Source organism: Ictidomys tridecemlineatus, chromosome 9, assembly GCF_052094955.1.
Source record: "Ictidomys tridecemlineatus isolate mIctTri1 chromosome 9, mIctTri1.hap1, whole genome shotgun sequence".
Lineage (NCBI taxonomy): Eukaryota > Metazoa > Chordata > Mammalia > Rodentia > Sciuridae > Ictidomys > Ictidomys tridecemlineatus.
In genome coordinates this window covers 142,384,062-142,409,633 of record NC_135485.1, presented here as the reverse complement: position 1 = coordinate 142,409,633, position 25,572 = coordinate 142,384,062, and the positions used below count along the sequence as shown (strand labels likewise).

The window sequence follows — 25,572 nt, the reverse complement described above, 5'->3', positions numbered from 1 at the left end:
CTGAAAATTCAGTGGTTCCCAACATAACAGTGGCTTGTTCGGCCCTTGAAAACCATTTATCTGGAATATTACTTCTCTGTTGTGTATGATACACCAGCAGTCAGTGTCCTCTGCATAATTTAGCACTTGTTAATGAATTCCCATTATCTACTGAATAAATTTCAAATTTGTATTCTAGAATGTGAGGCCCTACTTAATCTGGCCTCAATACTATATTACCAAATTGTCCTGTGAAACTGCAGGTTGTGTTCTTCCTATCAAATAACCATTACCCATAGGAGCAACATTCAATAAAAACCTTTAGTATGTATCAGAGAGTGATCTATGCCATTGTTGTCTGGTAGAACTTCCTGTTCTATATATATATATATAAATCTTGTTCTTTGTATATCCACAAGCTACATGTAGTCATTAAGCACCTGAAATGTGGTTGGATATGAAGAATTGAATTTTTTTCTTTAAATTTTACTGGGCACCTGTGGCTAGTGACTTCCATATTGGATAGCACAGAACAGGGCGGTGGGGTATACCTTATCTAAACCTCATGAAATTCACATTCTTATGTGAATACATGTCCAGTGAATAAATTGTATTAGAAGATGATATACGATGAAGAAAAATTAAATTGGAAAAAATGGTATTAGGTGTACTTGGGAGGAGCAGGAATATTGTTTATGTAGAATTATCAGGGACAGTGTTTCTGATAACCTGTCTTTCGAACAGAGATCTAAAAGAATTGAGCGTGCAGGGCCATATTGGTGTATTTAGAAGTGTTCTGAAAGTGAGAACTGTATGTATAGCAGAAGTATGCTTTGTAGTCTAGAAATAGCATAGAGATCCATGTACTTGTCTTGAATTTATAGGGTAGAGCAACAAAGACCCCAGACCATGAAGAGAGTACATTGGTTTTTGGGAAGACTTGAGCTTACTTTGCAAGTCAGCAAAACTGGAGGGTTTTCTGCAGGAGAGGCTCATGATCTTACTCTTTAAAAGAGTATTGCTCTGGGGCTGGGGATGTGGCTCAAGCGGTAGCGCTCGCCTGACATGCATGCGGCCCGGGTTCAATCCTCAGCACTACATACAAACAAACGTGTGTCCGCCGAAAACTTAAAAATAAATATTAAAAAATTCTCCCCTCCCCCCCCCCCCTCTCTCTCTCTCTCTCTCTCTCTCTCTCTCTCTCTCTCTCTCTCATTCTCACTCTTTAAAAAAAAATACTAAATACTAAAGAGTATTGCTCTGGCTGTCATGTTGAAAGTAGACTTACATGTCTCTGTTTTGTATGTTACTATAATAATATACTTGAGGCTGTAAAGAGTTTTGTAAAGAGATTTATTTGGCTAATGATTCTGGTGGCTGTTTTGTAAAGAGATGTATTTGGTTCGTGATTCTGGTGGCTGGAGGAGGCTCTAAACAGCATAGGGCTTGTGTTGACAAAGGTTCCTAGCTGCATTACAGCATGATAGAGAAACAGAAAGGGAACCATCCACACAGTGGCCTCATTTTTTAACAGCCTACTTACTGTCTTGGAGAACTAACTAGTTACACGAGATCCAACCTACTTGCTTGAAATGGGCTTTACTCCTTTCTGAGGGTGATGTTCCTATGCCCTAATTATCCCACTGAGCCCTGCCACTTAAAGGTACTGCTTTGTTGTCATTACATTGGGGACCAAGTTTCCCGCACACAAACCTTTGGGGGTGCAAACCATAGTTGTAATAACCTATGTAGCAGGAATGTCCTTTTCCTTAAGACATGTGAAATGCTTTGTCTCCTTCCAAATCTTGATGCTGAAGTTGTCTCTCTTTGCTTTTCCCTAAGCTCTGTTGTGTAGAAGTTATTATTCTACCTTTTGTTAATTATTAGTATTACTCTTAGTCCTATATTTTCTATATGATGATTTTTTTTTCAATAGACTGTAAATTCTCCAAGAACAGGGATTGTGGCTTTGTATATAGTGTCTTTCTTTGTGAGTTAAATTGTTTCCTATAGTTACAACTGAAATCATGAAAATTTTCTTAAATCATACATGAAATGGTATTTTGATGAAAATATCATTCTGTACTTGCCTTTATGTTGTATATTTAAATGCAGAAACTAAATAGCAATAATTTGTGTGATGTCTGTGTACCAAGTATTGTTCAAAGAGTTTCCCTAGATTCACTCCTCTAATCCTCTCTTACCCCTCTGAGCAGGTATTATCACTATCTTCCAGATGGAAAGCCGAAGCAAATACTAGTTATGTAATTTCCACAAGGTTACTCAGCTGTTCAGTGGTGAGCAAGGTTTTAAATCCATGTAGCCTTGCCTTACTGAGTACGCTTAATTTTTTTAATAGGTCATAGACCAGTAGAATTTGAAAACAGTTTTAGGAAGAAACAATACTATTCCTGTAATAAGGACACTTAAAAAATTCTTAACATTTATTCTGACCACCATTCCATTATTTAGGAAACTTATTTTGCTGAGTGTGGTGGTGTATGCCTATAATCTACAGAATCTTGGAAGGCTGAGGCAGGAGAATTTCAAAATTGAGGCCAACCTAAGCAACTTGGTGAAACCCTGTCTTAAAAATAAGAAGGGCTGGAGACACGTAGCTCAGTTGGTAGAGTGCCCCTGGATTTAATCCCAAGTATCAAAAAATGTGTAAAATTTTAATTTATATTAACATATTGAAAATAAAACATTATTAATCTTTAAGTTTAGTTTTATACAACAAAAAAAATAATAGCACATTAATATAAAAATACCTTTAAAAATAAACCTTTGTGTTTTTCCTTATTTAGGGCCTGTATATCTTTGGGATCAAGAACTCGAGCCATTGGAAATGCAGCTAAGAGCCAGGTAAAATTGTTAGGATGACTGTTTTGACTTACAAGAAGAAAATTAATTGAGTCATACCAAGATACCATGTTGGGGGCTGGGGATGTGGCTCAAGCGGTATCGCGCTCGCCTGGCATGGGTGCGGCCTGGGTTCGATCCTCAGCACCACATAGAAACAAAGATGTTGTGTCCACCGAGAACTATAAAAAAAAAAAATACCATGTTAGGTAACTGAGTTGCAAATATGACAGATCCTGACATCTTTGTATTTTTTTTTTTAAGTCAACTTACAAATTTTATTGGCTAATAGATAACTGCCACACATTCTTCTTACCACCATCCTACTATTCCTGAGTTTAATTTGCAAAGGGAAGCAGAGACCAAAGAGGATTTCTTAGGTACTCAACAAAATTTGAAGAAGTGGGAAAAAATATACTTACGGTTACTGAAAATAAAACTTGCCTCAGTTAAGAGAAGATTTTTCTTTGTACATATTTTAAAATAGCTTTATTTTCCATTTCGGAACTGTGGAAAATACCTATTTATATTGTTTGGAAGGATACCTCATTTTGTAATAGGTAGTCTTCCAGATTCTTTTCAAATGGTCTTCACATTTCCGATAAGTTGATGCTATCTGGCAGAGCCTTCTATTCAGCTTTCTGACATCTTATCAAGAGTTTGTAGAGGAGCAAGAATTCTTGCCCGATTAGTTTCCACAATGCAGCTGTTTAACACCATCTCCTCCAAAATGGTGTGTACTTTATCCAAATTAAATGTTATATCTGGTTCAGTCACTTAGCTGAAGTACTCGTCTAAAACTTCCACAAAATGTGGATGAACTCATAATAGCCATCTCATTCTCAGTGTCATTAACTTTAACCACAATGAAGAGAGCTGCATATTGCCGATATATCAGCTTAAAATCCTTATATTCAATGAAAGAGCATTGTTCATTGGATCGGGAGACAGCTCTTTATGACTTCTGTTTCCAGAAGAGCACGCTTATTAATCTCCACATGCTCATGGTACTTAGAAAGTCAGATCTGGCCTTGTTTATTCACCATAAGGAAAAATTTTAGCATTTTTTTTCCTGGTCAGTGTTTTTCCAAATGCAGATTAAAAGTTATAGCAAGGGATGGCTGTCATTGGAACCTGTGTGGCTCGGGGATGATGATCCTGTGATGGGTTTTCCTAGAATACCCCTCCCCCTTTCCTGCTGAAGCTTATTCCCCAACCCTCACTAGCCACATGGTATGGGCTTCCTTGGGGCAGCCATTTTGGCTTTTAGTATGGCATCTGCTGGGGCTTCTCCGGGGGCCTGTATTTTATTAGATGTATTTTGTTTTGAATTATATAAATTCCTTGAATTTTTAAAGTCTTTAGTTATAAAGTTAGGGTATACTGCTATGTGACATTAATTTTTCCTAGTATAGTCACTTTCTATGACAGATACTCTATCTAGAAATGCACTTCAGTGACTAGTAAGCAATGTTTTTGTAAAAGAATGTGGGGTTACCCACCAGGGTAATGCCATGTTGCTTTCACTATATGTGGAATTTGTTTAACCCATTTTGTCCTAGCATCCCAGGTATAATATTTGCCCTGTGTCCTATTTATAGGATGATACACTAAGACACTAATCGATCAGGTGTCCAACTCACATTTTCATACTTAATGATAATAAAGGGTATATAAACTCTGTTATTATTTCCAGCCTACTTAAATGCATCTGTTAGTTTTGTTAAAATAGTTACAAAATGGAAACCTTTGAATTTAAGTAATTTCAACTGAAATACTAATCAATAGAATATAACATCAATGTGTAACATTGCTTTTTCTTTTTTTTTAACTTCCATTCACCAAAAACATGTAACAGTTATTTCTTACATTTCATATGTATACCTGGATTGTCTCTTACTTTTGAAATTTTCTTCAATGGGTTTTATTTTCCACTTAGGACAGAATAATTAACTCATTTATCTGGGGATGTTTTGGTTATGATGTTTGCCATACCCATCTTTTTATAATTGCCCTGTATGTGAGAGTGTTTTTATCCTGACAGGATTGCACACACCTGTAATCCCAACCCAGCAAGGAGGCTGAGGCAGGATTCCAAGTTTGAGGCCAGTCTGGGCAACCTATCAAGACTTTAATCTCATAATGAAAATAAGAAAGGGGTTCTGGGGTTGTAGCTCAGTGGTAGAGCACTCACCTAGCATCTGTGAGGCACTGGGTTCGAGCCTCAGCACCACATAAAAATGAAATAAAGATATTGTCTCCCTACAACTAAAAGATAAATACACATATAAAAAAGTGAGGGTTGTGGATTTAGCTCAGTTGTAGAGTGCCTCTGAGTTAAATCCCCAATATTGGGTGGAGGAATGTTTTTATTTTGAGTTTTCCTCTCACATTCAGGCTGATCTAAGTGTATCATAGATAGTCAAAAGAAACCAACCCACGCCAGGTGGCAGTGGTGCACACCTGTAATGCCAGCAGGTCAGGAGGCTGGGGTAGGGGGTTTAAAGCCAGCCTCAATAATGGTAAGGTGCTAAGTAACTCAATGAGACCCTGTCTCTAAATAAAATACAAAATAGGGCTGGGGATGTGGCTCAGTTTCTGAGTGCCCCTGAGATCAGTCCCCAGTACTAAAAAGAAACCAACCCGTAAAGTCAGTTCTTCTAAGAGCTCATCAACATAGTAACAACATCATTGTAGTTTTCACCTCATAATTGAAGATCAAGATCTTTTTGGCTTTCAGTCACTAGGAGGGCAGGTACTGGATCTTAGTAACAGTCTATAGTTTGAACTACATACTCTTAAAAAAAAAAAAAAGTTGTTGCAGACTACAAGACATTTACAAATTAAAATACTTGAAATTCACATCATGCTACATGGAAGGGGTTTAATTTACTTGCCTAAAAGCAAGTTTCAGCAGTGCAGGCAGCATACTAATACATGAGAGTACTCTTAATTCATTTCACAGTGAATTAAATATTAAGAAAAGAAAACTGTACCAAAAATAGAAACAGTTTAAACAAAAATAGAAATGAGAGTGGTAAGAAGAAGAAATCAAAAATACTAATTCACTGGAGTAGAAGTATTGAGGATAATGAAGGGATGAATTATAGGTAGACTTTTATTATTGCAAAGTTTTAAATTTTGTTCCCTCTCTTTTGGAGACGTCAGAGGGGCATTTGGGAGGTGATAGTTAAAATGCATAACTGTCTCATTATAACTTTACTGCGAATTGGAAACCAGGAAAATGAAAAAGTATACGTCTGAGCCTGGGTGTGTATATAAGAAAAAGGGACATGGTTTTAAGTATTAGGATAGTATTTTTATTTTACATTCATTAAGTCATTGATAAATAATTTGAGTGTTTACTCCCAACAGATAGTCACAAATGTAAGAAATACAATTCATGGCTTCAAAAAACTTCACGGGCGATCATTTGATGATCCCATTGTGCAAACTGAAAGAGTCAGGCTTCCTTATGAACTGCAGAAGATGCCCAATGGAAGTGCAGGAATTAAGGTAAGTTTTGTATTCCTAGAATACAATTATATCTCCTGACTGGATACAGTTACATACACCACACTACCAAGAGATGGGCAGTTTTTGTAATTTAGTGAATGCAAAAAAAATCCAATTTTAATAATAACTTTTAAATTCAAAGAATGCTCTTGTCAAGGAAGAAATTAACAACTTTTAGGGGACAAAGCAGAGGTACATGTGATTTAGAAGAGTAGATCCAGAAAATATGTTAATTACTATAAGATTTTCTAATTTTCAAGAAACTTTAATGTACTGAGAAGTGTAAAAGAAATTGTTCTTCCAAAAGATGGAGCCTGGATTTTTAATTCTATCTCCTGAAACAATAAGTTTAAGACCAGTTTTTAAAAAATGGATTTATCAGAAACTGATGGGATACCTGAGAACACAGTTATCATTATGACCCAGTAATTGCACTCTTTTAGTATGTACTGAAGAAAATTGAAATGTGTCTATACAAAAATTTGTACATGAATATTCATAATAGCATTATTTATAATGGACAAAAAGTGGAAACAATTCAGGTGATCTAAGCAAATAATAGATGGTTAAACCAAATAGGATATATGAATACAGTGGAATATTGTTTGGCCAAATAAAGGAAGTATTAATTTGTACTTATAACATGTATGAACTTTGAAAACATATAGTCTGAGCCTGTTTATTTGCAATGTCTAGAATAGAGTGTATCCATAGAGGCAGAAAGTAGATTAGTGACTATTAAGGATGAAGGGGGAATTGAGCTGGGGAGTAAAAACTAACCAGTATAAAACTTCTAGGGGGTGATGAAAATGTTTTGCAGTTAGATGTAGTTATCAGTGCTATGTTGTAGGTGAAATTGAAGATCAAGGCTTATGGACTGGGAAACTAGAAGGGTTAAGACAACAAATGAGATAGAAAATAAATTCAGGTATCCTGTAGATCTGAACAGCCCTGCTTAATGGTTATTTAAAGCAATTTTATTCTGTTCTAGGTTAAACTAATTAAAAATTCCTTTTCTTTTATTCTTTAACATGAAAATAAATAGTGCTTTGTTTATAAAAGGCTGATATAAACAGAATAGTTTTAAAGAAAGCCACACAAAATTTTTAGCATCTAATATATTTATAATGAGAGTCTGTACCTAGGTGAAAAGAATTTTGTTCTTTTCCCCATAATAACACAGGAAGTACAATAAGTAAATATTTTTAAACTTAATCTTTTTAAACAAATTCTGATTCTTTTTAGTTTAAATACATAACATTAGAATTCATTTTGACAGTTATAAAATTGTGGAATATAATTTGTTGTAATTCACAGTACTTCTCCTGACCCCAGTCCTCCTTCCCCTGTTCCCTTCCTCTACTCTCTTGATCTGTTAGTGTCTTGTGCATATACATAAAGGTTAGATTAACTATGGCATGTTTATATATGTACATAGGAAATTGAGGTCAGATTCAGTCCACTGTTTTTCCTTTATCCTATCCTCCTGTTCCTCCTCCTCAACCCCCACCCTTCTCTACTTTACTAATCTTTATTTTGATGGAATTCCCACATACTTTTATGTTTGAGAAGGTTTTGAAAATGCCAGTCAGTCCTGTGTTGGAATAGTCTTCATCTTTTGAAGACTTTAAGATTTTCAGTGTTCAACTTTGTGAATTTTATTCAGTTATTTTTTTATACATGCATTTGAATATAATTTGCTGGTTTTTTTTTCACCTTTTAAAATATTTTTATGCAAAGGAATGCTATACTATGGTACCCCCCATAGACACACTCAGATCATGGTATTTGATTCAATTTTTCTTTATTTTATTAGGGTTTATTTCTCCTCTCTTCTTTGGTTTGTTTTATTTATTTTTTATTTTTTTACAGTATTTGTTTTTGAACTTTCTTATAAATGGACACAAGTGGATATCAATTTCAGTTATGATTCAAAGAAAATCTTTTTTAAAGAGAATTTTTAAATATTTATTTTTCAGTTTTCGGTGGACACAACATCTTTATTTTTTTTATTTTTATGTGGTGCTGAGGATTGAACTCGGCCCCCCACACATGCCAGGCGAGTGCATTACTGCTTGAGCCACATCCCCAGCCCTCTTATGTGTTGCTGGGCATTGAACCCAGGGCTTTGCATGTGCGAGGCAAGCGCTCTACCACTGAGCCATAACCCCAGCCTCTCAAAGCAAATCTTACATCATTATATTTATATACACATCTGAGCTGTACCCAAATACATTGTGCTGCTTTAGAGTTTTTTCCAGAAGTCTTCCAAATGTCAGCATCTCAGTTCATCAGTTCATAGTACACAAATGGAGCACAGTTTTTCATTTCTCATTGTACACAAAGTAGCGTCACACCATTCGTGTCTTCATACATGTTCCTAGGGTAATGATGTTCATCGCATTCCACCATCTTTCCTACCTACATGCCCCTTCCTCTCCCCTCCCTCCCCTTTTCCTTTTTTTTTTTAATATGGAGTTTTTTTTTCCTGATGATTTCATTTTCTGACTAAAGCTTTCATTTTAAATCCACGAAGGGTTTTTATTTTCAAAGGAAAATTTTTTTTCTTGTTCTTTAATTTATCATGGTTGAAAAATATGATATAGTAAAAATAAAAATTGCTTGGGGCGAGGTGGAGGATGTAAGACAGTAGGGCCACTTGAAAATAATCTCCTAGGATGTAATTGTATGTGTTGAAATAGTAGGACCTCAGAAATGAGATGGTACTGTTTTTAATGAAGTCATTATTTCAGAGTGACAGTCTTTTTGGAATAAAACTTTCTTAAGCCCAGGACTTCTTATCTTTTTTACTGTTGTATGTCACATATAGAATAGATGTTCGTTCACAAGGTATTTGTTGGATAAATAAATGACTCAAATAACTTTTGGTTTAAGGTGCGGTATCTAGAAGAAGACAGACCTTTTGCAATTGAGCAAGTTACTGGAATGCTGTTGGCCAAGCTTAAAGAGACTTCAGAAAATGCCCTGAAGAAACCAGTGGCTGACTGTGTGATTTCAGTAAGTTTTATTTCAGTAAATCATATTTTCTCAAGAAATGTTAATCCATTAATGATAGAAATGTTTTTCCCCTTTATACTTTTCATCCCTTACCCAGAAAATAACCTTAAGTTCATTTTGACTTTTCCATTAAAAAAAAAAATTATTTGCTAAAGTTCTAGATTGAACTTAACATGTCACTTGTAACAATCAGGGAAACTTAAAATTAATGTATGTGAATTCCAGCAACTCAGGAGGCCAAGGCAGAAGCATTTCAAGTTTGAGGCCAGTCTCAGCAACATAATGAGACCCAGTCTCAAAATATACAAAAATTTTTTAAAAGGGACTGGGGATGTTGACGCACCCCTGGGTTCAATCTTGTGCCCCAAATACTAAGGTATGCTTTACTGGTACCACTTAAAGACTTTTCCCAAATAACACCCAACTTCCCATGTCTGGGGACTTTAATGTTTTATGGCATATATGTGAATGTAAGGTTGTTTTGGTTTTTGTTTTTATTGTTGTTTTGGTATTGGGGATTGAACTCAAGGGCATGTAACCATTGACCCACATGCCCGCCTTTTTTTCAATTGTAAGACAGGATCTTGCTGAGTTGCTAAGGCTGGCCTTGAACTTGTGATCCTCCTTCCTAGGTCTTCCAGGTTGCTGAGATTACAGGCATGTACCATTGTGCCCAGCTGGAAAGATCTTTCTTGAAGGGTTTTTTTTTTTAATCTCATGTGCTTTTTTAAAATTCGTACATTTTGTACAGGATGGTTGGTTTTGTTATGGCTTATTGGTACATGCATATCATTTGGTCAATTTTCCTCCTCACAAACCTCCCCTTACCCTCATCTTTGCCAGAACCCCGCCCCCTTCTAACCTATTGGTCTCTTTTGTATTCTAAACAATAAATATAATTGTTGCTTCGCTCTCGAGACCCCATTGAATGTAGTTGGTTTTCAGTTTTTTCACCCAAATGTGAATATTATTAAAACTTGGCTATATAAATCTTTTTCAACAGCATTTGGAAATTTTTATGAGAGAAAAACAGAGTTTAATATTCATTTTCTAGCCATTTAAAACTGGTAAATAAAAGAGATTATTATTGTTTGATTTTTTGCTATTTTAAACATTTTATATACATTAACCTTTTTGTCAGAAACACACTTTGAAGTAGATATTATTCATCCCAATTTTATGCCTAAAAATAAACATTAAAAAAAATGCAAGGCAACTAAGGCAAGGTGGTGCATGCCTGTCATCCCAGTGGCAGAAGAATTGTGAGTTTGAGGCCAGCCTTGGCAACTTCATCAGACTGTGTCTCAAAATAAATGAAAAAGGGCTGGGGGTGTAGCTCAGTGATACAGTTAGTACCCCTGGATTCAGTCCCAGTATTGCCAAAGAAAAAAGTTGTTTGTTTTTTTTTGTTTTTAATAAAAATTGAGGTGTAGGGATAGTTAATTCCTAAGCCCATACTTAACAACTCTTTAGTTAATATTTATTGTCTCTTGAATGTATATATCAGAATGGTGCACATTTTTAAAAAAAATCCATCTTAAGTTCAAATTTCTTCTTAATTTCACTGTACTTTTACTTTCATGTCAGAACAAAGTAATACAAACTTATGCTTAACTTTGTGGTTAGTACAGTAAACACAATGTGAGCTCTACATGGGCAAGTAAATGAATTTTTGTCAATAGCAAATCAGGGTAAGTCAGCTTTTCAAACAAAATTCAGCCAGACTAACTTGTTAAAGAAAACAGATATCTTAGGCTAAAACTCCATAATGAGGTGGCCACATTAGTTTGGCCTCTAATTAGAGTGCCTAACAGTGTCTTGGCAGGAGTGTTTGTGGAAGGCAGGCTCACATTGCTAAACTGGAAGCCAAAGAGATTGGGTCCCACGGTTCCTTCCTAGAGCATCTCCCCTCATTGACCTAAGGATCCCAGTAGGCCCCACCCCTTTAAAGGTCCACAGTGAGAACTGAGTTTCCAACACATGGACCTTTTGGGGACAAACAACACCCAAATCATAGCAGCTAGACTAACATGGCAGTGTTTAAACTAATAGAATTTTGGCAGTCCTGCCATGTTACTAATTATGTTTAAATTAGTGTTCATATGTTAAGTCAAATCGTTATGGTACAGAAATGGTCAAACTTAAAAAAACTAGCACTAGTATTCTTCCTCATTTATTTAATTAATACACTTTGTCTTAAATTACACACAAGTTTAATGTTTACATTTTCAAATAATAAAATCTATTACATCAAACTTATATACTTGATTATTGTTTTTAAATATCAGATTCCTAGCTTTTTCACTGATGCTGAGAGAAGATCTGTGATGGCTGCAGCTCAGGTTGCAGGCTTAAATTGTTTAAGGTTGATGAATGAAACTACTGCAGGTAAGCACACACTCTGTAATTTGAAAGTCACTGTAAGAAAAGTATTGTTAAACAGTTTTTTTCCAATGAGTAACAACATTTTTCTTTTTCTTTTTTGTAATATGCTGATTCTTATAAGCCAGTTGCTTTGGAATATTACATTTTGGCGGAGGTTAAATTTGTTTTAATTGCTTTAGATTAGATGTGATTATTATACAGTTGTAGATAGTAGGGAAAAATTTAACTTTGAAACTAATAGTATATATTAGGGAAAAAATTAACTTTGAAACTAATAGTATATATTACTGTACTGTGTATTAAAGTACAGTGAGTGACTTATCTCGTGTTTTCCAAGTAATTTCTATACTAGAATTAACCCAATTCTTTGTTCTTACACAGTTGCACTAGCATATGGAATTTATAAACAGGATCTTCCCCCGTTAGATGAGAAACCAAGAAATGTAGTATTTATTGATATGGGACATTCTGCCTATCAGGTCTCGGTTTGTGCTTTTAACAAAGGAAAACTTAAAGTAAGTAAATAAATGATTTGCTGTATTAACTTATTATTAAGAGCACAGACTATATAGAGAACTTTAATGACTGGGCTTAAATCTTGGCTCTGCCCTTTAAAAACTGTGACCTTAACCTTTCTAAACTTTAGTTTCTTTTCTAAGGATAATATCAGTAACTGCCTCCTAGAATTTTTGAGAATAGAGCAAGTTAACACATAGCAAATGATTGGAAGCCTGGTATATAGCAGAAGCTATATGTGTTAGCTATTTTTATCATTATTACTTTCTTGTTAAGGTGTTAAATCTGCTATCTGGGAACATAAAGTGTCTATAAATAAACTTATAGGAACTACTTTCCAAAATAATTCACATTGTTTTTAGAAAACTTTCTATCTGGGAGTCCTTATAGTAATATTCAATAATATAGCACTATTAACCTCATGTTTTTATAATCTATATTTTGTTTTACATTTGTTTTCATATTGACTATTTGTCCAGATTTAGGCAAGTTCTCTCCGTTATGCATGTGAGTAGAGTACTTGGAAGATAAAGTGCTTTTGTTTATCCAACTCTGAAAGAGCCTTTTATCCTGCAGTATATAGTACTATAACAACATCCCTTATAATCCACAAATTAAAGGGAAATAAACGACTCATGCTAAATATGGAGTTGTTTTTTATGTGAATTGGTTTAATTCTTGACCTTTAACCTTAAATTTTAACTTAATTTAAAAAGCATTTTCTTTCTTTCCTAAGCTTTTCTCTTAGCTACCTTAGAGTTTAGTGAACTATAATTTGAAGATCAGAGAGCTTTTTGAAGACCACAGCACTTCTTTCCAGAAGAATGCATGCTTGTTCTGGTTACATACCAAGATAATTTTACGTAACACTGGACTTCATAAGCAGACTGCACATGAATTTTCCATGCTAGTTTGTTGATTAGACATCACTCTCAGATGATGCTCACATCCTTTTGTGATGTTCCCATTCCGCTTTCACCTGCTCTTGTGAAGAAAGAGCTGAATCCCCAACAGTGGGTTTCACTTTTAGTATTATCTCTAAGTGTGTACGTATTTTACCCTGGGGCGGATGGGGGGAGGGTTCTGTGGGGTTGAAGTACTGTGGCTCATCCCTTCCACAAAACTATCTGGGAGCCTATTGCTCATAAAACTTTTCAAAATTTTGTTTCTGCTTGCTTATTTGCTCTCTGAAGTATTAGGTTCTTATATTCTTATGTTGGAAAACTGTTTTTTAATTTAATTTTTTTTAAATGCCTAAATCCTGACCTGTTAACTGACAATTATATTTGAGTATCTTTAGATTTTCATTTTTTTAGGTGTTTGTTCTTGTATATATGCTTAGAACTTTTCCTGTCAAAGTTGATTTTTTGGTTCAGTATTATTGTAAAATCAAAGAGGCTGTGAGGTAATGAAATTTTAGATGTAATCAGTTATTTCAGAATTATTATGGTATGGATCTAACTTTTTTGATAAGTTCTTTAACTTTGTTTTGTTATAATTTTAGAGATTTTTCTTTTCTCATTGTTTTCTTTAAAGAATCTGTTTCTCAAAATTTAGTTTTGCTTTTTTAATTAAACAGGTCTTGGCTACTACCTTTGACCCATATTTGGGTGGCAGGAACTTTGATGAGGCCTTAGTAGACTACTTCTGTGATGAGTTCAAGACCAAATATAAGATAAATGTAAAAGAAAACTCTCGGGCCTTGTTACGTTTGTATCAGGAATGTGAAAAACTCAAGAAGCTAATGAGTGCAAATGCATCCGATCTTCCACTAAACATTGAGTGTTTCATGAATGACCTTGATGTTTCTAGTAAAATGAACAGGTACCATGTGTTTTTCAATTTGAAAATTGTTTCCTTATTATGTTCAGATCACATCAGATTTGGGAAGACAGGGGGTTGTGCCAGAATTGAACTCAGGGGCACTGGATCACTGAGTCACTTCCCCAGCCCTATTTTGTATTTAATTTAGAGAGAGGGTCTTATCAAGTTTGGTAGCGCCTCTCTTTTGCCAAGGCTGGCTTTGAACTGGTGATCCTCCTGCCTTAGCATCCCAAGCTGTTGGGATTATAGGCGAGTGCCACCTTGTCCAGTCACATTTGATTTTTTAATTGTTATTTTAGAAGGTATGCTTAACTTTTTATCCAAATATAATGAGTTTTGTTGTATTTTCTCACAGGGCTCAATTTGAACAGTTGTGTGCTTCCCTCTTTGCCAGGGTTGAACCACCTTTAAAAGCAGTAATGGAGCAAGCTAGTAAGTGGAAATTGTTTTACTGTCAAAACTGTAGCATGTGGTAAAAGCAAATAAAAACTTCACTTTCTTTAGAAGACTTGTATTTCTCATTTTAGATTAAATTATTCATTCTTTAGTCATAAGATAGGACACTAGAATTCTGAGTTTATGAAAACTTGATCCTTTGATTGTTTACATCATAAAGCCAATGTTCTGTTTGGAGATGTGAGTATATATAGAAGATTTTTAAATTGCCCATTTAACTTTAATTATTAATTAAATCATTGGGATATGATTACTTTTATTTATTTAATTTTGGTGGGCAATTAAAAATACCTTCAATAAGTCTAGTAGAGGAAGGAGAATCCAAGAGGGGAGGGAGGATGGGAGGGGAAAAGGGAGGAATCATGAACTGAAACTGATTTCCATGTAGCTATGAGTGAACAGGATGAACCCAACTACTATGTATAACAATAAAGCTCTAATAAAAACGAAAAGGGAAAAAAACCTTCTATAGAGGATACTGGGAATGTAGCTCAGTGGTAGAACACTTACTTGCCTGGCATATAGGAAACCTCAATTCAGTCTCCAGTACCACTCATGTGAGTGCATGCTCACACACACAATCATGATTTAGCTGGGTGTGGTGGTGCACACATGTAATCCCAGGTACTTCAGAGGCCAAGGCAGAAACAAGCAAAATTCAAGGCTGGCCGGGGGAAGTCAATAATACCCTGTCTCAAAATTAAAAGAATTGAGGATGTAACTCAAAGGTGGAATGCCTCCTGAGTTCAAGTCCCAGTATCCAAAACAAAACAAACCAGAAAGTAACCTCCTACAGAAGTTTGTAAGGTGAAAGTGAGAAAATTGAAGGAGGCTGACTACATTTAAAATATAAGAGGAACTTTTCTGTCCTATGATGACTCCATCATCTGGACCAAGTCCGGTATATATGACATAGATAACTTACATTAATTCTGCCTTCAGTTGTTTACATCTTTCTGCCTTCAGTTGTTTACATCTGCTATTTTATCTTCTTTTGAGCATAGTAAAATATTTATCTTTTAAAATCTACTTTCCAGTGCCATCTATTAGCAAATTTTGAAGGCTATCTTACTTTTCTCATTGAAAAACATCTTATTTCCAGACTTACAACGGGAAGACATAAGTAGTATAGAAATTGTAGGAGGAGCAACACGGATTCCTGCAGTGAAGGAACAGATCACGAAGTTCTTCCTTAAGGACATCAGCACCACCCTAAATGCTGATGAAGCTGTTGCAAGAGGATGTGCATTGCAGGTTGGTTATTTTATTCCAGAATGTGAATTTTGCAAACATGGGTCTTATGTCTGAAAAGGAGGCCTTTTTAATATAATGTATTCCAACTACATAACAGTCTAAAGTCATTGAAATTATTCCTAATAAGTTTCTGTTGTTCTCACTCATATTATTGAACTCTAATAAGATTAATATGCCTGTAATTACACTGAAAGAATGCTGATTTTATAAATTCTTGGAACTATGCCTATTTAAAATTCCTTGTGGAGATTTTTTAATGTTCTTATTTCATTTATTTAAAGTTACATAAGAAGTACTCTGGCCCTTTAAAATTTTCACTAGTCATTACCAAAGGAGCAATTGTTTTTAAAATAACAGTTTCACTGTAAGGACTTTATTAGGCAGTTCAATCAGGGATAACTCTTGCTATGTATTTACTGATATAAGTATGGTATATACTTGTTATTTCAGTGTGCAATTCTGTCACCAGCATTCAAAGTGCGTGAATTTTCTATAACAGACCTGGTTCCCTATTCAATTACATTAAGATGGAAGACCTCTTTTGAAGATGGAACTGGGTAAGTTTTGTGTGTTTTTTTTTAAAGAGCTTATCCCAACTCTTTATAACCTACTTTTAATATAATGCTGACTTACAAATGAAAATCAGAATCTAAAAATGTAAAAAACCTTGAATTTCCTGTAACCTAAGTCCCTTACCCCATTTTATAGGTGTAATCACCTTTAATAATAAGAAAAGAGCTGTCCCAGGTCTTTTCTTTGAATATCCACAAATAAAAGCATGCTTCTATTTAGTACACATCAGATCACCTGAACATCTGTAGTGTAGCTTGTTTCTTAAAAAAAAAAAAAAAAGAAAGAAAGAAAGAAAAGAAAAAAGTACCTTTCCATCTGAACAGAAAATAACTCTTCAATAGTTGTGTATGCCTTAATAAATTGAACCAAAACACTACATTAAGTCACATTTCTGCTATATTTCAAGCACTTTTATTAGCTTTGCACACACATCCTTGTCCAGTTTGGAATATCTGAAAAATAGCAGTAGGTGGAGAATTATTGAGCCAGAGTATACATACTGGAGGATTATAACTTGTAAGGTATTTGAATGACTTTGTTTTGACATCAGTTTCAGAGCAAGAAGTATTCTTCTGTAAAATTTAATATCATTTAAAGTTATAAGTTATCTAGGAAGAAAATTATAAGAAAAGCATAGGGGAGCTAAATTAGAAAGTAAATGTATCCAAATAAGTACAGTAAGAAAAAAGATATTGGTAGGTAGTTTGGAAAGTTATATAAATTGGAGTTTTTCAAATTTGTATAAGTAAGGTATTAGGATCATCATAGTTTTAAAAAGTGAGTTTCTGGGCTACTATAAAGTATAGTCTTAAACCTCATTTAAGGAATGGGAATTGTGTGGATTTTAAAATTTTGGGGTCAAAAAAAAAAACTTCCTGGTCAGGTGTAGTGATGCATGCTTGTAATCCCAGTTTCTCTGGAGGCTGAGGCAGGAAGGTGGCAAGTTCAGGGATAGCCTCAGCAACTTACAAGGCCCTAAGCAACTTAGTGAGATCCTGTCTCAAAATAAAAAAAGGGCTGGGGATTTAGCTCAGTGGTAATGTGCTCATGGGTTCAGTCCCTAGTACCAAACAAACAGAAAACCTTCATGTATTTGGAGAGGGAGGTAGAAAATTCTTAAAAGGACAATATTACACCAATTGAGAAAACTGGGATTTGGATGATAGAATCAACAGAGAAATATACCTACTAAGTATACATTCATACCAGGTATCACTCTTGTTGAGAAGAAAATGCCCAAGGAGAGAGAGTGTACATTCACTCATAATAAGACAAAGGGGTAAAATGTTAATAGTACCTAATCTAGGCAAAGGATATGCAGTATTCATTGACCATTCTTCTGTTTTTGCATCCTTCTATGAGTTTATTTCCAAATAAAAGGGTTTTGTTTCTTTTTTCTTTTTTTTTTTTTTTTTGTTTCTTTTTTGTTGTTGTTTTTGTTTGTTTCCTTAAGGGAACAGGAATAAGAAGGGTTTCATATGGTAAGTATTTTGGAAGTCAGTGGGCAGGGCTTGATCCTCAAATATCAACCAGAAGAAGAAAACCTATAATCCCTACATCTTTAACCTAAAATATGCATATTCTCAGGAAAATAGTTATTCAGGTAATTTTTCCTTTTAGTAGTATATAATTGTCCTTTTATGGCAGACATTCTGAAAACTTGTCAAAATTCATGTTTGTAATAAGCAAAGTAGTTTTTTAACCTTTTTCATAGAGATCCTTGGAGTTGCTGCATGTGAATTAAGAATGAAATGGATCTGTAATTAAGTTAATAGGCACACTTTTTGTTTTCTAAATGTCTTTCCCACTGTATTTTAGGGAATGTGAAGTATTTTGTAAGAACCATCCTGCCCCATTCTCAAAAGTCATTACTTTTCACAAGAAGGAACCATTTGATCTAGAAGCATTTTATACTAATTTGCATGAAGTGCCTTATCCTGATCCAAGAATTGGTAAGAGAACTCAAAATATTTTTTCCATGAATTTTTGGCCTTTTATAAATAATGTGGAATCAAAGAAACAAATGAATTGTTTCAGCTAAACCAGCTCTGGATTTTTAAAGATATTTGTACTTTTCTGTAAATAGGTACTTTAGTGCTCGGTTTATTTTTAAGATGACAGCAAGTTTGAGTATTCTTAATTCATTTTGACTTATTGGCCTGCAAACATTGTGTGAAGGTTACTTTTCAATGAAATTGAAGTTGTGCTGCTAGACTGAATTTATATTCTGATTTTAAACTTTACTGGCAACAACTACAATGAATATTATTAGATTAACATGAAAGTGGGAAGACGATAATATCTATTTTCATTGAGTAATCTCTTCATATAATATAAAAATGCAATTTAATAGCATTTCAAAGAGAAGGAATAATTAAGTTTTTAAGTTTTTCTATATTGATAACTAAAAGAGAAACTATAGCTTATTTCATATATGTCATTTAAAGTGTACAAACTATTGAGTGTTATATTAGTTTGTTACACTGCTATAATAAGTTCTGCAAAATAGATGGCTTGAACAATACGAATTCATTATCCCAGTTGTGGAAATGAAAGTCTGAAAACAAGGTATCCGCAGTTGTGGTCCCTTCTGAGGGCTATAAAGAAAGGATCTGTTCCAGGCCCCTCTCCTTTATTGGTAGATGACCTTCTTCATTTTGATATCATGTCTTCTCACATATGTGTATGTGTGTGTTTCCAAATTTCTCCTTTTCGTAAGGACACTGATCATACTGGATTAATGACATCCATTTTAATGACCTCTTTAAAATCCCTATCTCCAAATACACAGTTTGTGTTCTGAGGTACTAAGATGGTTAGAACTTCAACTTATGAATGTTAGGACACTACGCAACTCATCAAAAGGTTATCTAGATTTTTTTGCCTGATATTCTCTCTTGTACTGTGAATATCATTAATTTTGTTATAGGAAAAATACAAAAAAAGTGGAATTGCTTTATGAATTAACCAGGTTGATTATGATTTATAAAACTCAATAGTTAAGAAGTAATGTATGCTAGGCTTGCTAGCGCACGCTTATAGTCCTGACAGCTTGAGAGGTGAGGCAGAAGGATCACAAGTTCAAAGCCAGTCTCAGCAAAAAGCAAGAACCTAAGTAATTTAGTGAGACCCTGTCAAAATACAAAATAGGGAAATAGGGCTGGGGATGTGGCTCAGTGGTCAAGTCCCCATGAGTTCAATCCCCAGTTACCTCCTCCTCCCCCCACCAAATAAAAGGGTAATAATTTGTTTTCAGACTCAGAAATTGGATTTAGTTTAATGGCTTCAGAGTACAAGTGTTAAAATGTATTGAGAAGTTAAATATTGCCTTTGAATTAAATTTTCCCAGGTTAAAATAGCAACTCTTTTTCTACCATTGATTATCTTGAGCAAGTAAATCTTTTTCAGTCTTAATATCAGTTTTGTTATGATATAAAGAAAATAATGGGGAAAGCACCTGCCCCTTAGTAATTAGTATATAATTGTTTGACAAGATCTTAAAGATAGTAGTAAAATTAGTGAATAAAGAATTGAATGAAAGGTTGCTTGAGGAGTAGCTCAGGTCGACTGCTTGTCTAGCATGTGCTGAGGCCCTATCTGAAACTCATGTACTGATCAAAGCTCTTTTTTCCTTAAGGGAGCTTCACTATTCAGAATGTTTTTCCACAGTCTGATGGTGATAGTTCCAAAGTGAAAGTTAAAGTTCGGGTTAACATCCATGGAATCTTCAGTGTGGCTAGTGCATCGGTAATTGAGAAGCAGAATGTGGAAGGGGATCACAGTGATTCTCCTATGGAAACAGAAGCTACATTTAAGAATGAAAATAAAGATGATGTGGTATGTAGAAATTCTGTCTCAAGATTTCCCTGATAAATACATACAATATCTTAATTATAACTGCTATTCTGATGGTTGAATACATTAATTTCTGATATTTTGTTTTGAATTTCTGCTATGGTCAGTGAAAAACTTAGATTTCTATTTAAATGATACATATTTTTGACATTGTAATACACTTTTCAGGAGATTTGTGCATCTTTCATAACATTAAGGTAGAGCATGTGAGTTTGAAATTATTTTTTCTAAGTTCTTCATTTCCATTAAAAGTATAATTTGCTGTGGCTAGGTATGTACAGATAAAACCAATTCAAAATCAGTTTTGCACTGTACACAGATGTATACAAATAGACTTCTTCAGGATTTAGTAGTTAGAGGATATCTGCAAAGGAATATGCTGTATATTCAATAACATTCAAGTAAAGATTAAAAGTTACGTTACACTGAATTGATTCTTATTGTACTTATAAATGAAGGAATCTTAGGGGAACTTGATTATATTTCATTACACAAATTGTTTTTAGTGGTATTTGTTAGATTTTTTTCCCCAGTCATATTTGAAGATCTACCCTAGATTTTCTTGCCTTCTACCAAGTACTTCCTATAAAGACTGTGGCATCCCCCCTCATCATGTTGCCCATCTACTATCTATTATTACATATTCCTTGTTTAAATTGAGCAGGAGGAAGTGTCCTAGTCTATTAATGAAGATAATTAATTTTTCATAAGGGATTTCTAAGTAGATGTTCCTAAATATTCTTTTTATGATTTATACATTCAAGGGGGAAAGAATGGTAACTAACATTATGGATCATATATTAAGCATTGATTGATGAACACATGTTATCTATATAATCTCTTTTTAAATCTCTACCATAGCTGATAAAATAGGTGTTGAATAAATCGTCAGTTTATTTTCTCATGCTTCATGATAATAAAGGTATGATTTTAGTATATTTTGTAGAATACAGCCTATGTGCTTTATTTCTTAGAAGCATTAAGATTCTCTGGGATTTCTCTTTAATTTTGTATTTAGAAAAATTTAAAAAAAGCTTAAATATCCATTATAAAGCCACCCCCCCCAAAAAAAATATGTACCAATTCAAAGCAGAATCTTTTTTTCCATTTTAAACTAAGATAGCTCTGATTTTCCTAAAAATTGATACACTATATATATCTGAGAAAAATTGATACCTCTCCTTACATTCATTATCTAGTCATACTAAGAAGTTACCTTAGACCATGTAACAGAACCAGGAATCAGAGCAACTGTATGTTGTTCATCATGCTAATGGACAACAATTTAAGTATTTCCCAATTCGTGTCCATTTGGGTTTTCTATTTATTTTTTAATTTCGTTGTAGATGGACACAATACCTTTATTTTTGTTTTATTTGTTTTTATGTGGTACTGAGGATCGAACCTAATGCCTCACATATGCAAGTCAAGTGCTATACTACTGAGCCACAACCCCAACCCTATTTATTTACTTTTTTAATTAAAATATTTGTATGTAGTAAAGACACTCTTTAGGTGCTTCAGACCCATTGATAAAACAACCTAGAAAATCTATAAACTTACATATTAGTCGTAAAAGACAGGCAAGAAGCAATGAGCTGGCATGTAAATATAAAGGAAATTAATGAGGATGCATGGTAAAATTACCTGTGATAGTGATGAAAGTTTACTAGGAAGGAATGGGTATACTAGCCTTGAAGATGGAAAAGCAGTTTGTACAGAAAAGGAGTGGGTATTTTTATAGCAGAGGAAATAGCAAGTACACAGACCACAAAATGGGAAACCCTTGTGTTTTAACAGATAGAAAGGTGACTGATGCATAGGATATAAGAACAGAGAAGGGGGACAGTGGCAAGAAAAAGTGAAATTGAGAAGGTAGATCAAGGGGAAAATCTTATAGTTCATGATAGTGATTCTGGATTTTATTCTTAAGTGCTGTGCTTTTTTACTTATTCAGCAAATAACAAAAGAGTGCCTGAAATGCATGATTGGATATATAGCAAGGAGCTCAAAGATGATTTCAATTCCCAGGTGTTTAAAAATCACAGAAGCCAGAATCTAGAGATTCCATTAATTCTCCCACTATTAATAATATTCCTATGAATATTCTTTTTAAAGTCATTACAAATGACCACCATTCTATATTAATTATAAGATAATTTTTTTACATCTATGTAATTTTTTCATATACATATATACATACATATGCACATGAACTAAATTATCATTATGAAGGATAACATCATACATTCACTTTTGGACTTGGCAGTAGTCATGATATAGATCTAAGAACCTTTGCATATATATGTGAACTTAGTTTTTATTCCTGCTAGTATGACTAAGAGATTGCAGCCCTCTGGCCTTTCTGTCATCATAACCACTAAGGACCATTCAAGTCTTAGCCATTATAATGACTTGCTGGTAAGCTAAAATAGCATTGTATGTGTCAGTGGCTTATAAGAAAATACTAAAGACCCATTTTTAAACAAATAATGTGTTACTGATGCCCTTGGCAGAAAAGAGGATGATGCTGTAAAAAAAAAAAAAAAACACAACAAAGGAAAACATTTAACAAGTAGATAAAGTAATTCAGAAAGTTGGATTTGCAATGTCAAGAAGTTTTAGAAATACATTTACCATATTTGGCTTAATTATTTTCTTCTGTATAGTCAAGAGACATAACTGAGGATGCATGGTAAATTACCTATGTGATAGTGATGAAATGACAATAATGATGAAATAATATTAACAGAGGAGATTATTTTTTTCAATATGTACAAAGTAAAAATTTTAAGCAATAAAGCAGTGTGACCACTTAGTTGACAACATTTTTGTCTAACATGTTAGTGTTAATAAAATATTTGTGGTCTTATGTGGCCCCAACTCAGTACTTTTTCACCTCTTAACCATCACAGGATCTGAGGAGGGTCTAGTGTTAGAAAGAAGGTCTTAGAACATCAGAAATAATTGCTCTTTTAACTCAAAAGAGTCGTCTGCTAATCTATTTTTCTTTTTTGCACAAGTGACCATTTATTCTAAAAAGCTTTCTGGGTATTATATATTTGCTCAATTCTAGATATAGAAGACCTAAATTATTTGGATTCCTATGTTCTAAATTTTCTTAAAGATGTTGGTGAAAGAAGGGTCCTCAGGAAAATCTGTTATTTACACTTATTTACCAAGTGGAGAGTCCATTTTGAGCAGGGGGTGTAGATTGAAAGTTTATTTTTCAGACATAATAATTTCATATTTTAGCTAGACATGATAGCACACACCTGTTAATACCAGGGAGAACCTGAAGAAGGAGAATTGCAGATTTGGCACCAGTTGCAGCAACTTAGCCAGATTGTTTGAACATTAAAAAAAATGCTAGAGGCTGGGGATGTAGCTCAGTGGTCAGGGTGCCCCTGGTTTAGTCACCAATACCAAAACAAAAAATTAATAATTCAGAGACATCTTTTATGTAGTTTCAATGAGTTTCCTTCAGTATTTTGTTACATTTTTAATATATAGATTGAATTTGTGAAATAAATTACATATCTTTTTCACTTTATCTTTCCATTTTCTTCCTTATAAACATTTTTCTTGTTAATTTGAACATTCTCTTTCTTTGTAAGCCAGGTCTTATGTATCTTTATAAGTTTAAGAACAATTTTCTGTTGTATTTTGCAATTTATTTGGTCACAGGTGAATATAAACAAGATTTGTTCATATGGCATTAAGTACATCTTTTTATTTTACTTATTAATGGATTAGTTTTTTGTTCTCATTTGAGAAACATGTTCTCACATCTCAAAACAGGCTTTTGAGCTCTAAGGTAGTTTCTTGTTTATTTGTTACTGGGAATAACCCAGGAGTGCTTTGCCACTGAGCCAGATTCTCAACCCTTTTTATTTTTTTTATTTTGAGATAGTGTCTGAGGCTACCTTTGAACTTGAGATCCTTTTGCCTCAGCCCCCTGAATTGCTAGGATTACAGGCATGCAGTATAGCCACCTAAAATAGTTTATTTTTTAAGAAAACTAATAAGACTCCACATATATTATCAGTTATATATTTTCTTTCCAGGATAAAATGCAGGTTGACCAAGAAGAAGGAGTTCATCAAAAAGTTCATGCTGAACATACCCCAGAAGAGGAAATTGATCATACAGGAGCCAAAACAAAGGTTTGATTTTCTGTTTCTATAGTTTTATCTTTTGAGATTGATATTTTGAATTATTTTCTTTATAATGATGGTTTACATATTGTCCCATCTTCTCAGATATGGAACATATATAAAAATTTTAAATTCAACAATAAATATACCACTTAATGGTAAGTTTGAATATTGTATGCAGAATTGAAAACTTGGGACTTGATGGGTTAATACACTTCATACTTTTAATGTTAGATTTATGGGAAATTATGGAAAACTTACAGCCAGAATGAATATATTTCAATTTTCATTATTTGAGGCTTTATAATATGACCCTAATAATATGTGTATAATTTTATTTTTCACAGGAAAACGGAACAGATATTTCAGTAACTTTCTCATTAAAAGTTATACAGTAGGGCTGGTGTTGTGGCTTAGTGGCAGAATGCTTGCCTAGCACATGTGAGGCACTGGGTTTGATCCTCAGCATCCCATAAAAATAAATAAATAAAATAAAGATATTGTGTCCCATGTATAACTAAAATATATACATACATATATATATATATAAGTCATACAGTATCAGAAAGCTTGAGGTGTGAAACAAGTCAGATGAAGGAAACTTAAGTTTGCAGTGCTCTGCAACTCACAGTTAACCACTCCAAGTGTTTGCTGCATAGAATATTTCTTTTTGCAGATACATTTTGAAATGTAAATTTTGAAAGGATAAATAAATTACTCCACTTTTTTCTTCTTTTTTTTTTTTTTTTTTTTGGTACCAGGGATTGAACCCTGAATCACTGAGCCACAAGCCACATCCTCAGCCCTTTTTATGAAATATTTTACTTAGGAACAGTGTCTGTCTTAGTTGCTTAAGAACTGAAATTGTTGAGGCTAGCTTTGAACTTAAGATCCTTCTGTCTCAGCCTCCTAAGCCACTCAGATTATAGCTGTGTGCCACCATGCCTGGTCATTACTCCACTCTTTACTCTTTGAGAGTAATTATTTTACCATCTAGTCATTACCTTAAAAAAGGAAAGTTCTATTGTGGCTATAACTATTCTATCATCTTCAACAGATTGTTCTAAATTGCACAGAATATATAATCTGTATTGGTTAATCTGTTTTTTTTTTTTTAATAACAGCTTGAGATACAGTTTGCAGACTATACAATTCACCCTTTTTAAGTATGCAGTTG

At 34.0% G+C, this 25,572-nt stretch overlaps 1 protein-coding gene and 1 non-coding gene across 4 annotated transcripts in view; one reads left to right on the top strand and one right to left on the bottom strand.

Annotated features, from left to right (window-relative positions):
* The window catches only part of LOC106145196 (uncharacterized), a 146,479-nt gene that overhangs the window by 91,410 nt on the left and 29,497 nt on the right, over window positions 1-25,572 (bottom strand). For both annotated transcript variants that reach the window (XR_013425529.1, XR_013425530.1), the window contains exon 3: window positions 2,902-3,023. This is a non-coding gene — a transcript (uncharacterized LOC106145196). The remainder of the gene's footprint in view (window positions 1-2,901; window positions 3,024-25,572) is intronic.
* Hspa4l (heat shock protein family A (Hsp70) member 4 like) overlaps window positions 1-25,572 on the top strand; it is a 49,418-nt gene that overhangs the window by 3,363 nt on the left and 20,483 nt on the right. For both annotated transcript variants that reach the window (XM_078020703.1, XM_078020704.1), the window contains exons 2-13: window positions 2,787-2,844; window positions 6,217-6,357; window positions 9,253-9,375; window positions 11,664-11,763; window positions 12,142-12,275; window positions 13,856-14,100; window positions 14,456-14,532; window positions 15,659-15,810; window positions 16,261-16,367; window positions 18,202-18,335; window positions 20,021-20,220; window positions 24,306-24,404. In XM_078020703.1, the coding sequence (XP_077876829.1) occupies window positions 2,787-2,844; window positions 6,217-6,357; window positions 9,253-9,375; window positions 11,664-11,763; window positions 12,142-12,275; window positions 13,856-14,100; window positions 14,456-14,532; window positions 15,659-15,810; window positions 16,261-16,367; window positions 18,202-18,335; window positions 20,021-20,220; window positions 24,306-24,404 (1,570 nt within the window). The remainder of the gene's footprint in view (window positions 1-2,786; window positions 2,845-6,216; window positions 6,358-9,252; window positions 9,376-11,663; window positions 11,764-12,141; window positions 12,276-13,855; window positions 14,101-14,455; window positions 14,533-15,658; window positions 15,811-16,260; window positions 16,368-18,201; window positions 18,336-20,020; window positions 20,221-24,305; window positions 24,405-25,572) is intronic.